The 16652-nt window shown below is 46.3% G+C and overlaps 1 protein-coding gene across 1 annotated transcript in view; it reads right to left on the reverse strand.

Moving 5' to 3' along the window:
• The window catches only part of Ac76E (adenylate cyclase type 2 Ac76E), a 586427-nt gene that overhangs the window by 161995 nt on the left and 407780 nt on the right, over window positions 1-16652 (reverse strand). Inside the window, exon 6 of the mRNA XM_084588246.1 lies at window positions 1574-1685. Within this exon, the coding sequence (XP_084444372.1) occupies window positions 1574-1685 (112 nt within the window). The remainder of the gene's footprint in view (window positions 1-1573; window positions 1686-16652) is intronic.

Consider the following 16652-nt stretch of genomic DNA (forward strand, 5'->3'; position numbering starts at 1 on the left):
TGCAACATTTAATGTTCCTAATTGTTTCAACTAGTTCATAACTCATTTAAGCTAAATTACTAAGATTTGATTAAACTTAAATGTACTCGCCAGACTCGACAGATACCCCGAAACGGTTGAGAGATTTTTTCTGCAATAATAACTGTTTCTCCTACTCCTACTTTCCACAATCTCTGCCAGAACGAAATGAACTGTATCCGTCTATTACTCCACAGTCATCTTGTCAATTTTATGGAAACTGCCGAAAAGGTAGTCCTTTGTTTTTCTCATTTCTGAAATTTATGCGTCAAATGATCAGCGTATTTGCTTTGTTTTTTTTCTAATGTATTCTAAACTATTGTAATGCCCACTCCTGTAATAATCCCACTGTGGTTAACAATTTGTTAAAACAAATAATTCTGTTCGGTTTCTTGTTTTCGGTTTCCTGGCGTTTAATGTCCCATAGCTACTCAGGCTATGGGAGACGACGTTTTGAAGGGCTTCGATTATTTCGATAAACTGCGGTTTTTTAACGTGCACTGATACCGTACACCCCACGAGTGCCTTGCTTTTCACCTCTATTGAAAAGCGGCCGCCGCGGCTGGGATTCGATCCCGCCTCCTTGGGCACAGTAGTCGAGCAGCCTAATCACTACACCATCGTGGCGGGGGAAATAAATAATGCGTAATTTACATATTATATATAGCCCAAGGACGGATCAAGTATTCTGCACTAAATCATGGTCAGTTACTCCTTCTGGTTATGTGCCATGTGTACAGGGCAGAGAAGAAGATGCCGCTAGCAACTCTCGGCTGCTATGGCTCAAGGTAAGGTGCTTCAGAATATTCTAAAGCACTATACTCAAGGCGGGCGGCGGGTACGTGGTCAATACTGCAACATCGTCTTTACCGTCCCTTGTCTGCCAGTGTTATAAACTTCTATTTCAGCAGAAAATTGTGAGGTAACACACACTCAGCAGAGGCGGTAAATGATTTACGCGCTGTTTACTGCACGCTGTCAGATGTCAGTACTCCAATATTCGATGTCATCTTACAGCTCAGCTAATGTGACGTCACCTTCTGATGCAGCTTTAATGTCAATTTTGATTTATATTCTTCAAAGAGGCCCACACCTAAGGAAAGTGTAAATTATATTTATAGGTTTAAGAACAAGGCAAGAGCAGAAGCAGAAAGACGACGTAGGTTGGAGCTGATGTCTTTAGTGTTCAAAACTACCTAATACCCATTCAGCCACAGCAACGCTGAGGGCGCGCTTTTAAATGCGCTTTTCTATTCTCTGAAACGTCGCTAATTGACGCTGGTCGCGGAGGCCGCCAGCGCCTGTGGGTTGCACCCAGACTCGAGAATTGCGCAACCAATCAATCGCCTTGTTCCCCTCACGTTCGATTGTTTTGTCGCGCCACATTCGCGTCCTGGCGCCAGACATACTCGTCGATGTAGGCAGAGAATGACTAGACACTACTGGCAACAATGCGTTGATCCAGTGGCTTGCTGCGGTGTCGATGCTTTTTGCGTAAACCACTGAGTAAACTTTTTTGGCAGAAGTTGCAATGAGTACATGCTTTGTTTCTTACCTGAGCAATTTGATCGAAGCGGCCAAAGAGCTCGTTGAGCGTCTGCACGAGGTCAGATGCTGATAGCTGCTCGGACAGCCTTGTGAAGTTGACGATGTCCGCGTACAAGATACTGCGAGACAAACAAGAAGAAAAAGAAATTATTCGGGAGCTTCGCACTCACGGTCGTCAAAAAGTGCAACGAAAGAGGAGGATAAACAAATAGAGCGCCTTGCGCGTTCTAGTCGGCGCAACCCATGATGAGTAGGTTTGAATTCCTCCCAAAATTCCTGAAGCTTTTCTTTCTGCGATACAAAGTTCCTCATTAGGATAAATCATTTGAAACATGAGGCTGTTTTTATTCCAGATTACATTTAGTGTTTTTAATCCCTTCCATTGAACGCGTTTCGTCAACTTTTACGTGAGCGTTGTGGCGTGTTTGAAATTCCCGCGCAAAGTCATGTGGCTGAGACGTCATTACACGTCTATGACTAGTCAGAATTGGTAAAGTACAATCCCGGGTTCGATTCCCACCCCACTCTTCCATATGACAGGAACTAAACGAGTTGGTCGCACCCGGGATCTACCAACTCGGTAGTGGCCACTCGATCATGCCGTGTGGTTTCTTGACGTCACGCAACCTGGTGACCAGTAGCACAACCGACAACCTCGATGAGCGAAAGATAAATGAGCGCCGGTGCGTGAGTGCACTTGTCGCCATTCAGTGGGAGGCCATGTCTCCTGCCAACCACCATTCGTCACAGGCGTGCTTGGAATTTTTCTATGCTGCGATTCTTCAAACAAGGGGTGCAAGAGTCGTAGTGCTGGTTAACATTCAACTACCACCTGCCAGAGGTATGTTCGGGATTACCGATATGGGGGTAGTAGTACTCTTGCATTAGAAACCTGTCAAATTGATGCTCGTGGTTCTTAGAGGCAGCGAGGCTTCCAACAGTCGAGGCCGCCGTCGCTACCGGAGAATGTTTGCGGACAGGTGATGGATCACTGCCTTGTCGTGGCGAAGGGGCTTGCGAAACTCGATGAAGTCGTGAGCTCTGCTGTGTAGGGCCACCCAAGATAGACAGGTCACGGCAGAGTGTTCTGACAAAATGTGATTCACAGGAGAAGGTAATGGCAACCCACTCCAGTATTTCCTGCCAAGAAAACCCTATGGCCAGTCACAATACCATTAATGATATGGCGCCGGAAGTCGAGCCCCCCAGGTTGGAAGGAGTCCCACATGTTACTGGGGATGAACAAAGGGCGATTCTTATTAGCACCAGGACGAATGAAGCGGCTGGGCTAAAGCCAAAAGGACGCTCAGTTGTGGATGTGTCGGGAAGCGACCGGAAAGTCCGATGTTGCAAGGAGCTATATCACATAGCAATATGGAATGTAAGATCTATGATGCAAGGTAAACTGGATGTCGTCAAGCGAGAAATGGACAGGTTGAACATTGATATCTTGGGTATCAGCGAGCTCAGGTGGACCGGAATGGGAGAATTTAACTCCGGCGACCATTATGTCTTTTATTGTGGGCAGGAATCCAAGAGAAGGAATGGGGTCGCTCTCATAGTAAACAGAAGAATGGGCAAAGCAGTGCTAGGGTACAACCCAAAAAACGGCCGAATGATTTCACTTCGGATCCAAGGTCACCCTTTAAACATAAGAGTTATCCAAGTCTATGCACCGACCACTACAGCTGAAGAAGATGAGGTTGAGAGATTTTATGCCGACCTACAATGCCTTTTAGACCGCCCCCCATCATCAGACGTCGTGTTTCTCATAGGAGACTGGAATGCTAAGGTCGGGAGTGAAGAAATATCCGGAATTATAGGCAAGTTCGGTCTTGGCGAGCCAAATGAAGCTGGGCAGAGGCTAGTAGAGTTTTGTCAAGAAAACAACCTGACCATAGCGAATACTCATTTTCAACAGCACAAGAGGCGCCTGTACACATGGACTTCACTGGACGGTCTGTACAGGAATCAGATCGATTATATTCTTCGCCGGCAGAGATGGAGAAGCTCTATACAAGCAGTAAAAACAAGGCCTGGGGCCGATTGTGGCACCGATCATCAGCTGCTTGTTGCCAAAATTAAGCTTCGATTGAGGAGAACGCAGAAAACTAGAAGGCCTTTCAGGTATGATCTGGATCAAATTCCATTAGAATATGCTGTGGAAGTAAGGAATCGATTTCAAGAATTAGATCTAGAAGACAGAGAGCCCGAAGAGATGTGGACTGATGTTCGTGATATAATACAAGAAGTTGCTACTAAGGTAGTTGCAAAGCAAAAGAATTGCAAGAAAGAAAACTGGTTATCTGAAGAGGCTTTGCAAATAGCTGAGGAAAGGAGGATGGCAAAAGTTATGGGTGAAAGAGAAAGATACAAGGTTCTCCATGCGGTTTTTCAGAAAATAGCAAGGAGAGATAAGAATGCCTTCCTGAACATACAGTGCCAAGCAGTTGCGGGCAACAGCCAATTAAGGAACACAAGAGCTCTGTTTAAGACAATCAAAGATATCAAAGGAAGCTTCTGTGCTAAGCTGGGCGTGATAAAGGACAAACGAGGCAAGGACCTCACTGAAGCCTCAGAGATAAAGAAGAGGTGGCAGGAATACACAGAAGAACTGTACAAGAAGGACCCGAATGTGCAAACCCAACATAAGACGATTGTGATTACTGATCTCGAGCCGGGCATCCTGAAGAGTGAAGTTGAATGGGCCTTAGCCAGCCTTGCTAAGAACAAAGCTAGCGGAATTGATGGCTTTCCAGCTGAGTTGCTTCAAAACCTCAACCATGACGCTGTTAACATTCTGCATACATTATGTCAGAAGATTTGGACAACCCTGCAGTGGCCACAGGATTGGAGGAGGTCAGTTTACATCCCCATTCCAAAGAAAGGCAGTGCCAAAGATTGTTCCAACTACCGCACGATCGCGCTTATTTCGCATGCTAGCAAGGTGATTTTGAAAATCCTCCAAGGCAGGCTGCAGCAGTATGTGGATCGGGAGCTTCCGGACGTGAAAGCTGGGTTTCGCAAGGGCAGAAGAACTAGAGACCAAATCGCCAACCTTCGCTGGATCATGGAAAAAGCAAGAGAGTTCCAGAAACCCATCTACTTCTGCTTTATTGATTATACGAAAGCGTTTGACTGCGTAGATCACAGCAGATTGTGGCAAGCTCTCCAAGAGATGGGAGTTCCAATTCACCTCATCTGTCTCCTCAGGAACCTGTATGAAGGGCAAGAGGCCACAGTCAGAACTGGGCATAGTCTTACTGATTGGTTTCCGATTGAGAAAGGAGTGAGGCAAGGCTGCATACTGTCGCCCTGCCTATTTAACCTGTATGCAGAGTGCATCATGAGGAAGGCCGATCTGGACGAGTCTTCAGCTGGAGTGAAGACTGCTGGAAAACGTATCAACAACCTTAGATATGCGGATGATACCACTTTAATGGCAGAAAGTGAAGTGGAACTCAAGAGACTTTTGATGCGCGTACAAGAAGAGAGTGAGAAGTTTGGGCTTAAACTGAACATTAAAAAGACAAAGATCATGGCGTCTTGCCCTATAAGGTCCCGGAGCATCAATGGACAAGAAGTGGAAGCTGTGACAGATTTTCTCTTCTTGGGCTCCAAGATTACCTCGGAAGTAGACTGCAGCCATGAAATTAGGAGACGCCTGCTTCTGGGAAAGAGAGCAATGGTTAGCCTTGACCGCCTAGTAAAGAGCAGAGACATTAGTCTGCCAACCAAGATCCGTATAACTCGTGCTATGGTCTTCCCAGTTGTGATGTATGGATGCGAGATGTGGATTCTGAAAAAGGCTGACCGCCGAAGAATTGACGCGTTTGAATTGTGGTGCTGGCGAAGACTCTTGAGAGTTCCTTGGACTGCCAGAAGATCAAATCAGTCGATACTGTCGACCATAAACCCTGACTGCTCATTGGAGGGTCAAATGCTATTTTGGTCATCTGATGAGAAGAGAGGAGTCGCTGGAGAAAGATTTGATGTTGGGAAAGGTCGAGGGTCGCCGGAGAAGGGGTAGGCAGCGAACGCGATGGTTAGATGACATCCTCGAGGCACTGCAGATGAAGTTATGTGATGTTAGGAAGATGGTGAGAGACCGGAAAGCGTGGCGTGACATGGTACATAGGGTCACGAAGAGTCGGACACGACTGAACGACTGAACTGAACTGAGGTACGAATCCTCTCGTTCAAATAAAAACGTTCGGTAAACGTTTGCCTTACGCGCTCCACGCAATAATTAAATGCTATAAAATGCGCGAAGCCAGTACCCAGCAGCACAGGCATATAAAGGATGGACTAGATGTCTTCACACGTATTTATTCGATAGTTCTCTAAACAATAAGCAATGGTAAAAATCATTGCAAAGAAAGCAATCAAAACTGCAGTTTGTTTACTCTAAGTAAAATTAGAGACGTCCAACGAGGCCACGCGCGGTAAATGGTAGGGGAGGTTTATGTATTGTGCTGCACAATGCGTTGACGACTCCATGCAGTGCTGCTTCATTATGGGGCACTCACGCATCCACGTTGAAATCCTGGAGAGCCTTGCCGCGCGCCGTAAGTGCTTTGTTCCATCGCCGGCTTTATAATTCCCTGCTATAAGCACACGCAAACCGCAAGAAAATCTTTACAAAGCTAAAAAAAAAATATTGTGAACACGAATAATGGAGTCATATATCAGGAGTATTTCCATCGAATGTTAGGGGAAAAAATTCGCAAATCAAACCTCGCTGAGGCGGCAATCTGCAACTCCTGAAAAAAACAAAAAAGACTCCACAACAGAAAAAATAGCTGGAAAAAAAAAGGAGGGAAGGGGGGGGGGCGGGGGGGGGGGGGGCCGTGCGGCAGTGCTTCTTTGTGCCCAGGTGCTCCAATGTATCGGGAAAAAAATAAAAGATGGTGGAGGCTCTTCAGGGAAAAAAATACGAACCCCCAAAAACGACTGCGTAACGACCGACGTAAGGATGGAAGCGATGCAAGCCTGTCCAGCGCGCAACTATAATATCTCTCAGAGAGTATGACTCGGAACGAATAGCAGCGCGCATACCGGTGGTCCCATCTCATCTATTGCGATGGCACGGCCTTCGAAACAACGGCGAACACCCGACCAACCAAACACGGAGCGCGGCGTTACGCAAAAAGAATAAAATAATGCGCTCTAAAATAAAAGCGGTCGGACGGGGCTTTAGAAGCGAGTCTCCCGCCGGCGCCTTCTCTCGCTCAGTGGCTGGACGGCGAACCGCACGCGAGATTAGAGAGTTTTAGTTTCACGTACGTGGGAGCTTCACGTACGTGAAGCGCCTGCGTGTGACCAGTGCGCATGCGCAGAACGTGAAGAGTCCGCGGGAGTTTCACGGACGTACGTGAGATTCGGATTTTCACGTTGGCGTCTTCACGTTGCTGGCGTACGTAGAGTTGACAACATGGCGACGCCCTGCCCGCCCGCTTCACAGCAATAACAGCTTCGCCGCTAATTCCTCGACGCGATATCGTGCTCTAAACTGTTGTACTCGCTTTAAGCTTACCCAATCTTACCCTCGCGTAAAGTTTCAAGTGACAAATAGCCTTTTTTTTAGATAGAAGGATGATTTTTCAGCTGTTAAGCCAGACGCAGAAGCGTTTGTCGTCGTCATAGCAACGATCTCGCGAGGTCACGCCAGACCAGAGTTGAGCCAGATGCAAGCCGGCAGCCAACTAGAGCCAATCCGTTGTAGGGGGAAGGTTGTGAAGTTGTAAGCATGAGTTCTGTTGGTTCTGTTGCCCAGCGAATTCGCTTTTCCAAAAGCGACGATCTGGATATGCTTCGCGACGTGAGAGAATGCATGCAATCCATTCGAAGACTGCATGCGACACGCTGTGCGGTGGATGCATATAGGTATGTGCCTTGCTAATTGTTCACTGTAGAGAGCAACGACGTTGAGAACCAACGTTAATAGAACTAAGATCAGTTGCCAAACTGAGAGCTGTTTCGCGGCGCCGCCACCGCTGGCTGCTTTGAGTGGCGCTGCAGTTCTACCAGGCTCTCGTCGGCCCGAACGTGGGTTGAACACGTGCAGTGCGGGCAGCATGAGTACAGTGCGTTCCCGACTCGGCTGCTGCAGTGATCGTTTTTTGTGCTACCTGTGCTAGCATGCAAAGTTGAAGGGACTACAGTAACCATTTCGACGTGCTGCGTGCCGGGCTGTGCGAGCGGTTACAAGAGCGACAACACAGCGAGGCGTTTTTTCTCGGTTCCGCGTGACGCGGATCTCCGTGCGCCATGGGACCGCGCGATTCCGCGTGTTGACAGGAAACTTTCTGACAAATCACGTGTGTGCGATCTTCATTTCTACGATGAAGACATACTGAAGACGTACAGTAATATCATTAATGGCAAGGAAGTAAAAATCGATAGGGGCAAATGGAACCTCGCCGAAGGATGTGTACCGAAGGTTTTCCCTAACTGACAAGCGCTCATTTGTCCCTGGAGTGCTCAAGCACCCTTCAAGCCCCCTGACTGAACTGGTGACTGGCATCAAGTCAGTGGTCGAGCGACGAACAAAGACAGAAAAAGTTTTTGGAAATCTGTTCTGTACCTGCTTTTGAGCAGGAAGCTACCCCGAATAGGTTGTAGCCTGCACAGTTCACTGTGCAAGTGGTGAAGTTTTATTTGGTAATGCGGATGCATTTTTACACACGATTCCTATCCGAGAGGAGCAATGTGAGTAGTCAGGTTAAAAACGCAAGGAAGTCTCGCCTGCTGTAATTTGTGCATTCAGCAAAGTGTGAAAAAGTGCTGTGAATAAAATGTAAAATTACATTTACTTGGGTGTCTATCTGTAGCCCACTGCGTGAAAGGTCGCAAAAAAAAAAAAAAAGTACTTGCGACGCGGGCGCAGGCCAGTAACGATAAACCCACAGTTGGGAATCCCAAAAAGACTAAATTTTATTGTCTCGAGTTGTTGGCGTCTAACCTCCTGTGTAAGCTCTCTTCTCTTGCTGGAAGAAAGAAACCGACAACTCAAGAAGCAGAAGTTCGCTCTTTTCGCGGCACAGATTGCGCGCGGCGCTCGGCTAAAAGTCACATGCATGCTTATTGACGAAATGAATGCAATGCGCAAAATTCGCTTATTCCGTTAAACTGCACCACATGCGGCTCTTCGCTGCAAAATTAAGCGCTGGTAATTGTTTTTTTTTTTTTTTTTTTTTTTTGTTAGACATATGCACATGCATGCAGTTGAGCAGAAACTGCAGAAACATACTTCGAACTGACGATGAACCTTGCGATGATCATATCTCTAACATTATTGCACGTTTCTCATATGCCACTTCGGGGAAGAAACTAGCAAAACAACTTTCCTAAAAAAACAAAACAACGGGAGCGTTGCCTGAGCAGCGCTCACCTGTATCGCTCGAGTTGCTGCAGTAAAGTTTTGCAGCATGCTCGTCACACACGGTTCAGACTTGATTGGTGACTGTGAATAATTAACGACAAGTGCGGCATTTAGTACACCAAGTAATTTAACATTCCCGAATGCTACATGCTACGCCAAGGTCAATGCTACGCCGAACGGCCGGTCCCGCAGCGTTTGATTGTGCTTCGACAGCGGCCAAGCAGCGGCTAGATAGAGCCTGTTTCGACGGCAGTGCCACCTCGCGTTAAAATTGACGCGCTGCTTCAGCAGCATGGAGAACCCGGGGAGTTTGGCAACTGATCTTAGTTCTATTAGCGTTGTTGAGAACAGCAATTTCCAATTCGACCGACTCTTGCTTACGGCCGCAGCGTGGCTCGGCTCAAGGCAGCTCGACTAAACAAAATTAGTTTGGTTCATCTGTACTAGATGGCGCGGCATAACACGTACGCACAGTTTTTCGAGGCTTGTATGAAAGGTCCATACATTTTGCTTCACGTACACCACGTACGTGAAACTAAAGGTAGTCCTGGCGAATTGCGCGCAGCGCACGTAGACTTCTCACGTTAGCGTACGTAACTCTGTACGCACGTGAAACTAAAACTCTCTCGGCGACGCCGCGCTCCCGCACACGTGCCGGCGTGGTCTGAGACGCACAAGGGAGAGCGGGGACTGGACGTCGCAGTGCCTCTAGCGACCCGCGTACCGGGCTTAGGAGGCCCAGAATGCGCGCCCTTTTCCAGAAAGCCTTACAATAAATACATATGCGTCAGAAAATGCAGTTACCGGCTACGACGAAACACAAAGGAGAGCGGACGACGCAGTCCGGAGGCACTGTCGTTGCGCCTTGCTGCTAGGAACTATAAAATGCACTTTATGTTTTGGTCTGGGCTCACGCTGACAGGATTCAGAGCATAGACGAGCCCGGATGATGTGTCGTCATCGGGCAAAAATACTACCGCACCCTTTCTTGTATCCAGGTCAACGGCTGATGTGCTTTATTTTTTGGCCTTACTCCTGTGTATAGCATGAGATCTATATACACCTTTGTTATCGAATAATGAAGGCTTTTATTTCCTTTATTCTTAGAAAAAAGCGGCCAGCCAACAGCCCCCATTAGCAGAGACCTTGCTGCAGTCTGACGTTCGGTATATCGCAGTCGTTTGTTGCGTGGGAAGTACCCAATGGAAAATCTTGTCTGGCAGCGTGCACAAACAGCGGTCTCTAAATCGCGAGTTTTGGCTGGCGCTTTGCACAAAATGTTTAGTATGTGTGACGTATTCATACGCGACTGACTATGTGTGTGAAACACTTTATTGATGGCTCGTACACGGTCACGCCCGACATGGTGATCCGCGGCTTCAGCGACGACAGAACTGATGTCTCTCGCGATTGGCCTGGACGGCATCGTCAAATCTGCTGTTGTCACGTCTTCCTTTTTTTTTGTTAGAAGTCGATTCTCACTACAAGCTTGACTGTATGGCCCACACGAATGACAGTGGTACCAGCAAGCACAGATATCGGCTTGTTCTACGGTGGTGGTATGCCATTGGCTTGTGGAGTCTTGTGAGGTTCTTCGACTGGAATTGTTCCGGCTTGATGAGTGCGGATGGCTAGTTGTGCTCTAGTCGACCTAATAATGGGCGTGTTTCTTTACAAGCCTTGATTTGTCTCGAGCGCGTAGGATCTCGGAGCTGGATGGCTGTCTAACACAGTGGCTGGGATCAACTTTCGTGATCCTTCCCAAACACGAACACGGCCACCTTTGCTCACAGTGGGTGCAGGTCATAGTACTTCTTTTATTTAGTTCGTGCATTCAAGGTTTTCTTCGAGACACACTCAATTACTTATGGTCTCAGCAGTTCTTTCTTAGCTAGAACGATAGTTCTCGTTCTGCTCCCGCACAGATCGACGCTGAGCAAATGAGCCAAGATCTCCTTCACGAGGTAGATTCCTGAGGTTCAGCATTGCTTGCTGCACGTCGCTGCTTTCCAGTGCACAACGCTTGAGTACATTCTTCATCATCTGTACGATAAATCTAGGGTATAATGGAATGGATGCCTGGTCCTCAAACTGCCAGTCTTCCTGGAACCTGTGAAATTCACATGCTGTGAAGCAGGTTCTATTGTCGGACTCCGCAACTCACGTTGTGCCGTGAGTAGCACACCACCGCTTCATTGCTGCAATCACTTGGCTGCAGTCGCGTTCTTGAGTCCGTTGAAGTCTATGTATCCCGATTAGCTATCCACAATTACAATGTGGGGATTGCCGGCATAGTCGAAAAGGTCCACGGCCACTCTTTCCCAAGGCAGGTTTGGAACCTCTTTTGGCATGAGCGGTTCTATGGATGGCCTTCTGTGTGATGCTTTGCAGATCTTGCATCATTGAATGAGATCTGTGATGTCCTTTCACATGCCTGGCCAGTATTGCGCTCCTCTTGCTCGTCTAAGACTGCTGTTGATGCCTAGATTGCCATTGTGTATAAACTTCAGCACTCAGTCTTTCCAGATCTCTAGTACGACTACGCAGTTACCTCGAAACAACAGGCCTTCATATGTTGACAGTTCATCACTTATGGTGGAGAACATTTTTTTTTTGTCCTTCCGTCATTCTTTCTGGTCTTGGGCATCCATCCTGTGCTGCTCGTACTACGCCAGTCAATGCCTTGTCTTGTTTCAAGTCTGTGATGAGCTCTTTGAACGAATCTTCACCCATTTGTAGTATTGCAAGAATTTCCATGTTCTCAGTTATTGTATCTTCTGCACTCTCAGTTGATGCACAATCACGACTTAATAGATCAGCAATGTACATGTATTTCCCCTTCCTGTATGCAATAGTGGGAGCGTAATGTTGTACATCAGAGTCCTCTGAAGTCTTAGTGTTGTTTTTTTTAAAAGCTTCCTTCTGATGGTTTCTAGGCAGCGATGATCTGTTGCGATTGTCAGTAGACAGCCATTAATGTAGGAATGAAACTTTTTGCAACCATGCTTTATTGCAAGGACATCCTTTTCGATTTGTGGGTAGTTCATCAGTGAATCAGTTAACGTGGCTCATGCATATGCCAGTGGATTTCCGTCTTGCATGAACACTGCTCCCACTGCTCTTGAACTTTCATCGACTGCCAGATTCAGTTCACCATTTACTTCATAGTACTTGAGTGTTGATGCTTTCTTTAGGTCAGTTTTGATTGCGTGTAGTGCATTACTCTGCTGTTCAGTCCATAGCCATTTTGTGCCTTTCTTCAGTAGACTGTGCAGAGGAATTGCTTTCTGTGCAAGGTTGGGGATGAACTTGTCCAGATAGTGTAGCATACCCAGGAGACATTGCAGTTCAACTCTGGTTTTTGGTTCTTTGATTTCCTCAGTTGCTTGGACCTTGGCCTCATCTACATCTAGGCATTTGTGTACCCACACATGTGCAAGGAACTGCCCTCTTGTGCTTGTACAAAAGCGCATCTGCTGGTTCAACTTGGCACCTGCCTCTTTTTGTCTTCATTGGACTGCTTCTCTGTGTTTCTTGATTTCATCTGGCGTCTTGGCGTAGATCAGAATGTCATCCATGGAATTGGCTACGTTGAGGAGGCCTTTTAGGACCTCGGTGATGACTTATTAAAGACTCTGGGGATGTTTCTATGCCAAATGGAACACACAGGAAATGTGTACCTGCCCCATAGCGTGCTAAATGCAAGGCACTCCTGGGTCTTCTCGGACTCTGTTAGTTGTCAAAAGCCCTTCTTGAGGTCGAGGAGTGTAAAATATTTTGATGACCTAACCTGGGGGGGGGGGGGGGAGCTGCAGTCTCTTATAGTGTTTTGAGTAGTAAGCGTCTGCTCAGAAGAATCTTATTCAAGTCTGTAGGGTAAAGGCAGATTCTGAGCTTTCCTTTTTGCTTGGCAATGACCATCTGTCTGCAGAATGGCGTTGGCTCGATAATTTTTTTTTTTTTGATGAATCCTTTTCTCTCCATATTGTGAAATTCTTTCTTGACATCCTTCCTGATTACGAATTCTACCTTCCTTAGGGCTCTGTTTTCACTGTTGCCGACATCATACTTGAGCTGAGCGTCATAGGTGAAACCCTAATGCACCCCAGTCTATTGCAGATGTCGCTGTTGTGCTCGTGCTGTTCTAACACGTGCACACGTTTCATGAGATTTAACAGTTCACATGCATTTTCGCCAAGCACAGGGGAAGTGGGGCCATCCACCACAATGAACTTGATCTTGACTTGCTTGTCACGTACTTTGCACAATGCGATGCACTCTCCTGTGAAATCAAGTTTGTGCTGCATGTAGGAAACTATGCGTTTCACTGATGACTGCTGCGCCATAAAGCCAAGGCTGTTGGCATAATCTGTTGGAAGCTCTTGGCATTGTGCACCATTTTCCAGCTTTATTTTCACAGTTTTCACACTCTGGAATGTTATCTTCTCAAGCCAGTCCTCATTGTGCACTGCCTTTTTCACTTTTCATTTCAGAGAATAACATTTCCTCACCAGAGTCTGGGCACTCTCAAGGCCATGTACTTGCCTCTGTTTTCTTTTAGTTGCCCTACAGACTGTTGCGAAATGCCCAATGCGACCACAGTTGCGGCATTGTTTTCCATATGCTGGACAGTTTCCTTTCTGATGCTTGCTGCCACAAGAGCCACAGTTCCTAACTTGTTTTCTGCTGGGTGTTCATACTTGTGAGTAGCCCTCGTTGGCTGTCTCCTATGAATGGCTCCCACTGAGTCAGCAGCTTTGGCGTTTTGCTATATCTCCTTCATTTGTTTCGTTGCTTGTTCGTTTTCCTTACACAGATGTATGGCCCTGTCAAGGTCCACTGAAGAGTCTGTGAGCAGCCTCCCTCTGTAGTCATTCCTTACGCCAAAGATGATGCGATCGCGGAGTTCCTTTTCTGTCAGGGCTCCATAGTTGCACCTGTTGGCTTGCAGTCATGCAGCTATCACGTATTCAGTGAATGCGTCTCCGTCTTTCTGAACCTGGTTAAACTTGTAGCGCTCGTACGCATGGTTGACTCGCGACCTGAAGTGCGCAGTGAACTTTGCTTTGGTTACGCCCATTTCCTTCTTTTCCTGCTCGGTTAACGAGAACATCCGATATAGATTCTAAGCATCGGCTCCTATTATTGACATAAACGTGGCTACTTGCACTTCTGGCAGCTTGCGCTGCAGTTGCGTGGCTGTTTCATATCACTCTTACAACTGCATCCAGTCTTCCCACGTGTTGCTATCCTCCATAGTCACCTCGAGCGCCTTCGGGGTTCGGAGTCAGGGTTCTGGTGCCATCGCTTGCTTCAGGTGCTTGCTATTCCGTTTCTAACACTTCTGACACTATGTGGCGTGTTCACACGCGTCTCTCTATACGAAACACTTTATTGATGGCTCTTATACAGCCACGCCCGACATGGCGATCCACAGCTTTCTCGAAGACTGGACTGATGTGCCTCGCGAATGGGCTGGACGGCATCGTCAAATCTGCTACCGTCACTGTAAGTCCGGCCCCTTATACACTTAGTGAGCACAGCTCTCTAGTTGAGAGTTTGAGCTGGAGTTATCACGTACAAAACATCTGGGGAGCAGATCAAGAAAACTCGGGATTTTTACGGCGAAAGCTGAGATGCCCCACCGGATGCGAAATTAAAAGCATATAAATCAATAATAAGGTCAAGTCTCAAATACTAAAGTATAGTTTGGGATCCAAACCAAAAAATATCTCATACACAGACTTGAACGGGTTCAGAGATTAGCGGTGAAGCTTTTATTTTCCTGTTGTCGAAGAACCAAGTCCATAACAGAACTTCTTTCTCTCGCTCAACTACCAACTTTGGCAACTCGCAGAAAACTCGTTAGGCTCAAATTCTTTAATCACTTTTACCCTAAGTAATTTCAACCTGGATTCCGGCTTTTACCTGCGGCTACCCGGAAGGCTATCATCCCGTACTAACCACCCCTTTGCAGTTATGGTTTATGCGCCTAGAGTTGACATTTATAAATTTTTGTTTCCGTTTAAAACAATTGTTGAATGGAATACCCTTGGCAGACATCTATTGATAAAGCTTGTTTTTTAGAAATCTTCGAAAAGCTGTCGGAACTACGTTGTACTGAAGAATGTACCCTTCCCACCCTGTAACATCCCGGAAGGGCTAATAGTATTTGAAAATAAAAAATCTGCGCTCCCCGACAGCCTCCAAATCTAATAAACTAAAGGCACTCGCAAGGCATCGCATTGAGCGACGCTCGCATAACGCACACTCTTTCCAGCCCTCTTAATAGAAAAAAGGTATAAAGGGCACGTTTAACTTGTTTACAAGATGATACCTTTCCACTTACAAGTCACATTTCGTTGTCTTCCGCAGCAAATTCAGACTCAGAGCTTCAAGAGTTTAATGATATCTATACGAAGTTGTAGATATGCCATCCGTTGAAGCTTTTTATAACGGTCGTGAAACCTTACCTGTGATAACAAGTGTGTTTTTGTAACGATGCTTTATTTTGCTTTGTCATCGAGGTGCCTTTAGAACTTTGCTTTTTTTTTTCTTCTCTTCAACTGTGTGCATTTTTCCACGGATTTTGTTTCCTTGCCGCTGTTAAAATGTAACTCGGTATTGTTTAACAATGTCACCACTTCTACCCTTGTTGCCAAAAGGCAGTTGGCAGCATTAAATAAATAAATAATAACTATGCAGGGCCCTGTGATCACACCGAGCTACATTTACCATTCGCATTTACGCCAGCTTCTTAACAAGGGAGAAACACGCACCACATGGCGACCCGAAGTATGATCGGTGAATTTGTGCGCTGTTTGTTACTTCTCCTGCATTGCTAACGTATAGGCACAGAATTAGCCCGGCTAAGGTTGTCATTTTCTAGTCACGCTATAAAGAGCTTTGAATTATTTTATATCACGTCGACGTCCTGCAATAGATACAACCCGGCACGCGAACAATGCTCTCTTGTTTAGCATCAGCATTGGTTCACACTTCTGAATACTACTGTATAAACTCTTCCAGGACTCCTGCAAACAGTTCGGGTAAATAAAGGTCTGCAATTCACTGACATATCAGTGACGATAGGACAAGTTATAATACAGAATAATCATCTGATTCGTACAAAGCAACTCACTGGGGTCCCTATACTTAGTGTAATTTACTCCTTTAGACAAACTTTAAATCTGTAGTAACATATATCTGGGACATCTCGAGGTTTGATTCACCTGTCTCGATTAAATAACCAAAGAAAAAATGAAGCAGACAATAAATCCCGGAATAACTCCTAAGCCGCCTTTGGTATAAATCCTAATCACACCTGAGGCGTCACATGGAGCACCTGTTGCTAAGTGATGAAGGCATTTCGTATTCACTTTATTTTTCGTAGCGGGCTGAAATTCAGGAATTTAGATGAAAACGTTTTAATAGGACGCTTTCAATTTATCGCTCTTTATGCCCTCCGCCAAAAATAAATTGCGGTCTATGCGATGTCATACCTAGATTAAATCACTACATGAATTCATGCGTGCTATTTAATGTTCTCATCCCATTAAAAATAACACGAAGAATGTTCCCTTTAATGAAGCTTTTGTACGCTCATTTCATGACGCCATTCGTAATCACCCACGTAGCATCAGTGATGACGTTGCTTGTACGACGTAGAATCCTCGACTCTAGCGGCGTCAGGGCGAAGGCA

This window comes from Amblyomma maculatum, chromosome 1 (assembly GCF_055883805.1).
Source record: "Amblyomma maculatum isolate TAMU_Amacu chromosome 1, ASM5588380v1, whole genome shotgun sequence".
In the NCBI taxonomy this organism is placed as follows: Eukaryota; Metazoa; Arthropoda; class Arachnida; order Ixodida; family Ixodidae; genus Amblyomma; species Amblyomma maculatum.